The sequence below is a fragment of the Xenopus laevis genome, chromosome 3L, assembly GCF_017654675.1.
Source record: "Xenopus laevis strain J_2021 chromosome 3L, Xenopus_laevis_v10.1, whole genome shotgun sequence".
NCBI classification, from domain to species: Eukaryota; Metazoa; Chordata; class Amphibia; order Anura; family Pipidae; genus Xenopus; species Xenopus laevis.
In genome coordinates, this window is record NC_054375.1 from 141,343,855 (window position 1) to 141,355,143 (window position 11,289).

The window sequence follows — 11,289 nt, forward strand, 5'->3', positions numbered from 1 at the left end:
AGATTGTGCCTGGATTAGTGTCAGCTCTTCTCCCTGTATTATAGTGTCCAGAGCTCTCCACTCTATATTGTACCTATAATAGGTTGCAGCTCTTCATCCATATTGTACCTGTATTAAAGTGCTACTGTCTCAAGTTCACCTACAGTGGAGTAGTTGAGGCTGTTTCTTACCTTAGATATGTATGTCAACTTCAGAGATCCAACTGCTCCCGTTCCATTGGGCAGGTTCTGTAAAATAAAGAGTATTTCAGAGAATTCTACAAGCCCCTGATTCCCATTGGTTACTTGCAGACAGTAGCATCCCAGTTGCTTTACCTCAGGAGTGCCCATACTTTACCCATGCAAGGTCTACTTTTAGTGATGTTGCCCCCATTATGTTCTACATCCATAAAAGCATTATTGTCATTCTGTTCCACTCAAAATATTACTTAAATATTGATGTATTAGAAAATGTATATTGCTATATTTAACAAACAACTATTTCTTATGTAACCTTAGTAATACTAAATATCTGAATGAAAACCATGAAATATGAGCGTCATTTAGACAAGCTGTTTGTTGACAGTGTCTTGAGGTCTATTGTTCACCAGCTAAAGGTCTAATGGTAGATCCAGCTCTACCTTTTGGGCACCCCTGCTTTACCTTAAAATAAACAGCCCACTAAGCCAAGGGTCCCTAACCTTTTTTACCCATGAGCCATATTCAAATGTAAAAAGAGTTGGGGAGCAACACAAGTTGCAAAAAGTTCCTGGGGTGCCAATAAGGGCTGTGATTGGGTATTTAGTAGCCCCTATGTAGACTGGCAGCCTACAGGTAGCCAAATGTTGCTCCCAAGCCTGGAATTCAAAAATAAGCACCTGCTTTAAGGACATTGAGAGCAACATCCAAGGGGTTGGTGAACAGCATGATGCTCATGAGTCACTGATTGGGGATCACTGCACTAAGCTCTATATAAGAATTATATTTTTTTGTTAAAAAAACTGAAATGGAATATTTAAAAAGCATCTAATAACATGACACAGTATCCATTTAATTAAACTAGGACACAGTTTACTGGGCTAACTTGATTTAGAAATTGAAACACAGAAGCATAAAACATTTAAAACGAGTGTGTTTTTCTGGTCTGGTTATCAAAACCCCCTAACCCTTCCCAGTATTCTATAGACCATTTCTAAGAAAGACATATTTACTGCACTTTTGTTTGTGTTTACCTATAAATAGTTCTATGATTGAGTTCAGCCAAGTGATATGAGTTCTTCCTATTTTGTGCGTCTTATCTCATGCCAGTATCACAGTGGCGATTGGAAAACAATTGCAGGCAAACATAATTCATTCTGATAAGCAAATCAATTCACTGGAGGATTATGCAAGGCTGTTTAAAGGGACGGCAACATGGAAAGGCAAGGGCAGCTATCTGAGGGTACAAGTGTCCCGGGCCTGGGCATAAAGGGGGGCCCGGCAGTGCTGCAGTTTTAAAAAGAGCCTGCCCCGATTGAGAGTGCCAAAGCCTGCGGGCATCCCGAACAGCCGAAATGCGGAAATGCCGAGAACAGTCGAAGTCCCGAAGCCCCAAAAACAGCTAAAACTGAACTCCCGAAGCAGCAAAAAGACTCAAAGTCACGAAAATAGCCAAAGTCCCGAATCGGCGAAAAGAACCGAAGTCGCGAAAAGAACCGAAATTGAAGTCCTGAAGCTTGCGAAAAGACCCAAAATCACAAAAGAGGCAATGTTGAAGTCCTGAAGCCATGAGTTCAATTCTACTGAACACCAATGTGGGTTTTTTTTTAATCCCCTGGCCACCAATGTATTATTTTAATATTCTATAGGCCCCTGCTACCAATGTTTTTTTTTTTTTTAAAAAAAAAATTTGGGGCCCCAAATATTTTTTTAACTTGTAAGGGGGGCCCTGGCACCAATGTTTTTTTTTAAAATATTTTTTTAACTTGCAAGGGAGGCCTGGCACCAATGTTTTTTTTTTTAAATATTTTTTTAACTTGTAAGGGGGGCCCTGGCACCAATGTTTTTTTTTTAAATATTTTTTTAACTTGCAAGGGAGGCCTGGCACCAATTTTTTTTTATTTTGTATGCGGGTCCTGACCATCAATAGCTTTTTATAACTTGTGTATGGGGGGGGGGTTACTTTTGGGCAGGATGGAGTGGGGCTCGGGTGGAGTCGGTGGAATCTGGGGTGGAGCTTGGGTTCTAGTGTGGGCACTGCTCAAGGGGCCCCCAAAAATGTTTCTAATGGCGGCCCAGGAGGTGGGCATAGACCAGATGACACAGAAAGGGCGAGGAGAGACATCTTTGGCCATGGCCAACTTTAGCTTATAAAATGAGTACAGAGATAAGGCAATATTGGAGTACCAGTCAATTCGTCATAGTTTTAAGAAAATACAGGACCCCAAATCTTCAGCAGACCTTGATGGTCTAGTTGACCTTCAAGCTGAGCTTTATAGAAAAGCAATGGCCAGTCTCCAAAATTCTCACCCTAACTGTCCTTCAGGTAGAGCTGCCATCCTGCCACTGCTTCAATTACCCCCCAGAGGGGCAGCTCCTAGTTTGGGAACCACTGTTATAGAGCCTGGAGAAAGTCAGCAGAGGCTTATATTGGGTAGATTTTAGGAACAAAGCTAGGGTTGCAGAGGGAGCTTTGGTTTGTTGTGGGTTTTTTACCCCTTAGTAAGTAGGGAGCAATACATTTTATTATATTTCCCTGTCCCTGATTTTTATAACATGTACAGCTGTTGGTCAAGCACTCCACAACTCCTCACAGCCTTCAAATGCTTCACTTCATCCCTAAGTGATTTATTTTACAACATTTTCTATCTGTTTTCTCCAACTAAATGTGACCAGTGAGCAAAATAAACTCTGTGAAACCTATGACTGCTTTTCTTCTTCTTTTTTTCCTTACTGATGACTCACTCACTCAAGATGTAAGAGTAACAGGCATCAGCACACCAAGCAAGTCAGAGGGAAACATAAAAACTAAATGTACCATCATATCAATAAAAATGAGGCAGAATGCATTGTTTTTACACAAGATATGGGCTAAAACTAAAGCTGTCCATACATAACTAGATCCAGGAGTGTGACAGATCTTTACCCAATTTAGCATGTGGTAAAGACAGAATGTGTAGTACACCAGAGGCTCATGAGCAACAAGTTACTCACCAACCCCTTGCAGAACCCCCAGTGGCTTCAAAGGTTATTTTTGAATTCCACGCTTGGAGTTTTGGTTGCTTAAAAACCAGATGTACTGCCAAACAGAGCCTCCTGTAGGCTGCCAGTCAACATAGGGGCTACCAAATAACCAATCACAGCCCTTATTTGGCACCATACAGGCAGGCCCGGATTTGTGGTGAGGCCACAAAGGCCTGGGCCTAGGGCAGCAGAATATTAGGGGCAGCATGTGCGTTTGCACCAGAGGGGGTATGCGGGCGAGTGCTAGGAGTACGTGGCTGGGCACTAGGAGCGCACGGCCTCGGGGCGCCCGCCCACTAAATCAGGTGCTGCACACAGGAACATTTTTAATGCTTGTCTTGTTCCCTAACTCTACTTACATCTAAATGTGGCTCACAGGGTAGAAAATTTGGACCCCTGGGATAGTAGGTATCGGTGGGATAGGTGGGATATCAGTAAAATATGTAGACAGTAACACTTTAAATCAGTGTTTCCCAACCTGTTCCCCTTCACTTGTTGGAATAAAACACCCATCACACACCAGTAGGCAGCAGCTCTAAAGGGATAATGGAAGTTGCAGTTCAAGAAAGGCTGAAGGACCATAAGCTGGACTATACTTGTTTCTTGACATAAATCATGAACTCCTATTTTACCCTGGGTCCTACCCTCAGTAAAACCTTCTAGCTTGAACCACATCCATATCAAATACAACATCTGATTCCTTGACAAGGGGACACTTCTCTGTACTTCATTGCAAGTCATCCTGAATCAGCCACCCTTGCTTTTTGCTTAAGAAAGCCCTGGAGCAACTCCTATTCAGTTTCAAGGGTGAGGGGTTGGATTTGAGTGGCAAACAGATGTAAAGATAGACAAAGTGAAACCTTCGGAAAACTCCTGAGTGAGGGAAGTGTCCATAGCCCAAACATGAATAATGGAAAATGAATGAAATAAGTAGAAATGTAGAATTACAGATAAGAAGATCTATAAACTGGAATGGGATTGTTGTGCTAAAAAAGCAATAGGATTGTTTGAGTAGCACTAGGCACCAATAAAGAAGCCCAGGCTGACGAGTTGTTACACTAAACACCATATATAACCACTAGAGCGTATGTTGCCTGGTATTAAACTACAGTGTTTAGGAATAGCAGCAAACTACATACATACAGCTAACAAGCTACAAAGTATTGGGGAGCCACCAAATGTACCTGAGGATTATCCATGTACCAAAGAAGGTAATTCGCTTGAGTGTCCAGGATAAAATATCTACGTAGAAACCGCCCACTTCCTTCATCTTCAATATCAAGAAACCCGCAGGTCCGGTTCTGCCGATCCACATAAGGCATATCTCCTATTACCAAAGGCATCAATAGACTTCTCAGGTCAGACTAAATCATCAGCAATGGTGTGTGGGTTCATCCTGTGGGAAGTTATTTGAGGAAATGCACTTTTATTGTCGGCTGGTTAAAAATATCTTACAATCAGCAAATCCCAACTGAACATGGAAGAAGTCTTCTGCAATCAATTTATACTGTGGGGAAACAAAGTCTCACTTCTGCCCCACCCAACCATTGTTATAGCAAATGAGGAGGTCAGGCTGTAATGCAGTTGATGCATGATAGGTGATTTCCCAAGGCAGAAATGAAAGGGACAAATCGTATCCAAATTAGTATCCAGCACACAATTGCCGGTGTCATGGAGTATGCTTGGGTATTGATTAGGACAGAATCTGACCCTTTCATTCTTTAAAATTCTTGGGAATGCACGTACAGTAGCTCGACCTGGACATTCAACATGAGGCAAAATGGCAAAGTGAGATACAACTGCAAGCTTTCAAGACCACATATGTATCTTCATCAGGCTAGATATATATATAGTCACAGGGGACCATTTATTCCAATTTGTCCAAGCTGTAACAATAGGTATCCATTATTAAAAATATACTGATAGTCTCCTGAGAGCTACCCTGAGACTGTTGGGGAGCCCAGGATTTATGGTGGTCCTGGAGTGGAGAAGAGCAATAAGTGGCTTCAGTTTTATATTTCTGATTTCCAATGTTTAAGGGAGCTCTAAATTGGTTTTGCTGTGGGGCCCAGTAACTATTAAGAGGGGTTACAATGATCCGACCACCTGTTATGATCCTATCCTTTGGCCCTAGGGCCCACGATAGGATCAGCCCGATATCGCCCACTTCAAGGTGAGCATATCAGGGAGAGATCCGCCATTTGGCGAACTCTACGTCCACCTTTAGCCTCCCCACACCATCACCAACACATTTCCAACAAAAAACAGTATGGAGGTATTTTTAAATAAAAAATTATTATACATGGAACCTGCAATTCATTTAACATGTCCTGTGTTCTGGGATGTTATACATTAAACTGTTGCTGTATTTATAATACCATGTATTCTGGGGGCATTACATATGGAATTGGCACTCAATTTATCATGTCATGTGTTATGGTATGTATGAAAGTGGCACTGGATTATGTTGTCATGTATTCTGGGGTATTATAAATGAAACAGACACTGTTTATATTATCATGTGTTCTGGAGGCATTATATATAAATTATACTCTATATTACTCTATGTATCTATACTACCCTGTGTTCTGGTGCTTTATAGATGACATTGGCACTGCATTTGTCTTGCCTTGTTTTCTGGGGACATTATATATGAAACTGACACTGTATTTATCTTGTCAGTTGTTTGGGGATGTATGAAACTTCATGCGAATACAAGATACTCATTGTGCCTGCACCAGAAATAATACAAAGTTGTTGGCACTGAATTTATCATGCCATATGTTATTGGATGTACGAAATTGGCACTGAATTATCTAGTTATGTTTTCTGGGGTATTATACATGAAACAGACAATGTTTATATTACCATATGCTCTGGAATTATATATGAAATTGACACTCTTTTAGACTACCTTGTGTTCTGGGGAATAATATATATATGAAACTGACACTGCAATTAAACTGGCAGTTGTTCTGGGATGTTTGAAACTTCCTGTGAATACAAGATACTTATTGTTCCTGCCCCAGAAATAATACAAAGTTGCACATAAATTAACAATGTGAATGAACATCCATGTAGTATTATAGCCAGAAGAGTGATATTAAAGTGACACTGTCATGACAATGAAAATCGGAACTATTCTAGAAGGAACAGCTTTTTCTTATGGGCTGCAATTTTGCTGAAATGTTTAGTTGACTCTTCATAAAAATGTGGGTTTTGTGGACTTAATTACCAACAGTGCCTGTTGCACTTTCACAGCTGAACATTTCAGAATGTGTGTTTCCTATCATGAGCCGCTGTACTGGCTTCTATAAATCTTGTGAGACACAATAAAAAAGAGATATATCATTATACACTGGACAACCAAAGCCTCTCCTATATTATACAAGTCAATTGCCCTGAGTGTGTGTACATATTCATTTCATTACCCTGTCCCACACTTTCTGCAATGCCCTATAACCCTATGGGGAGGCAGTCTGGGATATTCACTGTTGCTTTGTCCAACTGACTTTTCTCAGGCAAATTGTGCAACATTAACCTTAGATTTGACTTGGAGAGTTACCATGATCCACATGCTAAATGGGTCAAATGCCTTCTCAAGGGAGGAATTCAGTGAAACATTCAGGAACTCAACACTTGGGGGTTATTTATCTAAATCCAAATTTTTCTAGAATCCACAATTTGCTCTTATTTATTAATAAAATACAAGAAATACTAGAAATACTTTTTTCTGATTGTCAGGCGAAAAATCCAAATTTTTTCATTAGACGCCCAAGGGTTAAAACATCTTCAAAAGGGTTATGGGGACATCTACCATTGACTTCTACTTGAATTCGGCAGGTTTTAAATGGCTTATTTTCCGATTCTAATTTGGAACGTCTACGGGACATAATAAACATCAGAAAAACCATGGGGTACATTTATCTAAGAGTGAGGTTAATAGTGAAGTTCCGCCACTAGAGTGAAATTCCGCCACTTCCCATTCATTTCTATGGGATTTTTAAAGACGTATTTATCAAAGGGTGAAATTTCACTTTCACCCATTGATAAATACACCTTTCAAAATCCCACAGAAATGAATGGAGAGCTGCGGAATTTCACTCTAGTGGCGGAACTTCACTCTTTGATAAATTTACCCCCAGGTCTTTTTTTACCACAACTTTTTTGGGTTTTCAACATCAAAACAGACGCCGTAAAAAAAATTGTGTATTAATAAATGACGCCCTTGGACTGATGATCTCTATGTTCTTATATTCTGTCTCAGGAAGTCATCCTGCATTGGACAAATCTACCACTGCCTGAAAAACCAACTTTAAAGGAACTGTTCCCTATACTTGGTTATTAGATCTGTTATATAAAGTATAGGTGTTTCTCAGGGACTGCAAAGGCTACATAGACCCAATGTGTCATGGACCCAATCAGTGACCGCCTTCTTCCCATTGATTGTAACTGGAAATACACACATACAATATTTCAAGTTTTCAACCGTCCACGGCTCAATATTACAGGGTTATAATGAAATAACCCACAGAAATGCGTCCCGAGCAATCCGAAATAAATTCTGGCATTCTTGTCAGGCCCAACCACCATTGCAAGTCCAGAACTGTACCTGTAGAAAAGCTTTTGAAAACAGGCAGGGATATCTTTAGATTGTGTAGACATGTTCAGTCTGTCCTGCTAATCTGCACACGATTGGTCATCTAGTCTCAGCAGAAACTCAGAGCTCTATTTGCCTGCTCAGATAATGTGCAGTCAAGACATGCCTCAACATTATACAGTGATCCAGTAGAGCCAGTCTCTGATATAGTTAGGAGATCATTCAACACTGGCTACTAATCCGTATTTGTAAAAGCATGTCTGGAAAGTCTACCAAGGAGCATTACCCTACAATGGAGAGAAAACCATCAGGTACAGAGATACTACTGCAGGAACCTATCCAGATATCTGCAGGGGAACATTCCCTTATATTAAACCTAATCATTGTCCTGGCCTCTTCTTTTAATCTGAAGGGGATGACCTTTACCTAATTATTAAACCCATCATTGTCTACGCCTTTCTTTATGATTATCTAATCAAGTCCTGATAATCTACAGGCAATGGTTTCTCACCTTAGAACAGTGATCCCCAACCAGTAGCTCATGAGCAACATGTTACTCACCAACCCCTTGGATGTAGCCTCAAAGCAGGTGCCTATTTTTGAATTCCAGGCTTGGAGGCAAGTTTTGGTTAAATAAAAAGTGTACTGACAAACAGAGCCACCTGTAGGCTGCCAGTCCACATAGGGGCTACCAAATAACCAATTATTGCCCTTATTTGGCACCCCAGGTATTTTTTTATGCTTATGTTGCTCCCCAACTCAATTGATTGTGGCTTACAGGTAAAAAAGGTTGGGGTCCCCGCCTAGAATATGGCCATATGCATGCATGAAAGGCCTGATGTTGTCTATCCCTTTGCTGAATATCTGAAGAGGATGACCCTAGACCTTATGTAAAACTTTAATATTATCTAAAGCTGACCTGAGGATCCTAAGAAGATACCAAACTGAACCCACCTCCAAACCTTGATAATCAGCCTCACACATTATTTATAGATCCAATATTCTCTTCACTGTACAGATAATATGCAAAGAAAGTCTCTACACCTTATTTAAGTCCCAATATTGTCAACCTCCATGTTGATCAGCCGATGATGCCTCACACATTATTTATAATCCCAATATTCTATTGGCTGTACTGATAAGTGTCATAGAAGAACCCTATACATTATTTAACCCCCCAACACTGTCTGTCTCCATCTTTATAATTTGCAGTGGATGTCTCAGACATTATTTATAAAGCCCGTATTAGTTATAAACCCAATATTGCCTCTGCCTGCACTGCTAGTCTGCAAGGAATGACCTTACACCTAATATGAAACCCCATCATAGTCTAAGCCTGTCCTTATAAAAATACCCAATGTTGCCTGAGCTTGTCCTAATTATGTATACAGATCACTCAACACTAAATAAAAATCAACCACTGTCTGAGCCTGTCCTTGTAATACTCAGGGATTGCTGTTAATTCGACAGTAACCCAAGACTATGTGTGTCTGTATGGGGTCACTAAAGAGTATACAATAACTCAGAAATCCTGGGTCCTAGAGAGACAAAATAAGTTTCTGCCCCATAGATGAAGAAAGATGTTTTTGTTTGGTGGAGTTAAAGACATTCCTCAACACAAATTTCTTCATAGTATCCAGGGACAGTTGAATGTGTCAAACCCGAGAACACAAGGCAAGATAAATGCAGTCTCAGCTAAATATATAATAACCCTAGGACACATAAGAAGAAAGCTCAGTGCCAATTTCATACATCCCAGAAAGAACACATGGCAGATAAAAAAAAGTGCCAGTTGCATTTATACGATGCCCTCAGAACAGATAATAGTATAAATACAGTATTGATATTATTACTTACAATAACCCCGGAATACATGTTAGAATTAATGCAGTGCCATCTCCATTAATAAAATCTCCTTCCTATTTGTTGAAGTAAATTCCTTGGTGTTTTGTTAGGGAAGCTCAAGCTCTCAAACCTTCATTAAAACCCTTCCCATGCTTTGCCCCATCCTATTTGTTGAAGTAAATGCCTTGGTGTTGGGTTAGGGAAGCTCAAGCTCTCAAACCTTCATTAAAAACCTTCCCATGCTTTGCCCCATCCTATTTGTTGAAGTAAATGCCTTGGTGTTGGGTTAGGGAAGCTCAAGCTCCCCAAACCTTCATTAAAAATCCTCCCCTGCTTTGCCCCGAGCTACAGAGATTTTTCCCACAGAACTTCTCTTCCTACAACCGGCTGAGCTCCCGAGGTCTGTAGTAGCAGCTAGAAACACAAGAGGAAAGTCCTACCTTAATATTCTTCTTGACGTTAAATTCACCATTTTGCCTTAGCAACTTCCCTTCAGTTCATTCGGCAGAAATGTGGGTCTAAATATAGACTGCAAGTGATGTTACATTCTTTCTGCGCTGAGATAACCTCTAGTCCCCTGTGGAGTGTGACTGCAGAGCATGATTTGGAGAGACTTTCTGCAGAGCAAGTTGTAGGTGTTGCTTCTACTGTTGGACCCTCTTGTCTGAGACACTCAAGTCTCACTCTACCCCTGACGGTTCTTGCTCAGTTCTCTGTCTGTCTCTGCACACCAAGAGAGTTCTTCCTCTGTTCTAGAACCCAAATGTCTCCCTTGTCCTCAAGTTTCCCTGAAGAGCCCACGTTTGTGGATCTGCTGATGCCACTGTCTAACGCCAATTTGCTCTGCCCTAACTGTGTCACTACACTCTTTCTGTTCTATTTAAGAGAGAAAACCCTCAGCTTCTCCCCTCCGTCTGTTTGTTTGTCTGTTTCCTATTCTCTGAACCTTCCCCTGACAATCTCCAAGGCAGACACGCCTCAGACCCACCCCTATTCACACACACAATATACAGAGACACACACACAAGTGGGCAGGATTGTGTTGCTACAGTGTAAGTCAGGAAGTAGAGCTGGCATGTTGATACATTAACCTCCTAGGGAGCACATTGAATTATTCCGTGCCAGTCCCGTGACAACCTGGAGCATTGCAACAGCTTTAGCTTTTAGCATATTCTCACAGGCTGACAGGTGAATCAATAAATCGGGTGAGTCCTACTGACAGATTCACCTGTCCTAGTGAGTGATGTGTCAGAAGAATCCTGTACTGAAGACTGGGAGGGGGCTGAGGGCAGGTTTGACAGTCATTGCTCAATGACAAGGAATGTTTCTCATGGGACTTGTTTTTAACTTCAACTGCTGAATAATGCTGCCTACTATTTCTATGCACCATTAATAACCAGCCTGCACTGTATAATGATATGGAGTAACTCTGTAATAACCAGGCTGCTATGGAGTAACTCTATACTCAATAACTCTGTATATTGATGCTGAGTATCTCTATACACTGATAATGACCAGGCTGCAGTGTATAATGATGCTGAGTATCTCGATACACTGATAATGATCAGGCTGCTGTGTATAATGATGCTGAGTATCTCTATACACTGATAATGACCGGGCTGCTGTGTATAATGATGATGAGTA

At 40.9% G+C, this 11,289-nt stretch overlaps 1 protein-coding gene across 1 annotated transcript in view; it reads right to left on the reverse strand.

Annotated features, from left to right (window-relative positions):
* Window positions 1-10,487, reverse strand: part of plekha2.L (pleckstrin homology domain containing A2 L homeolog) — a 33,825-nt gene extending 23,338 nt beyond the window's left edge. The window contains 3 exon segments of the mRNA NM_001095407.1: window positions 171-227; window positions 4,385-4,596; window positions 10,086-10,487. Coding sequence (NP_001088876.1) covers window positions 171-227; window positions 4,385-4,522 — 195 coding nt within the window. The 5' untranslated portion in view covers window positions 4,523-4,596; window positions 10,086-10,487.
* Window positions 10,488-11,289: the final 802 nt, after the last annotated feature.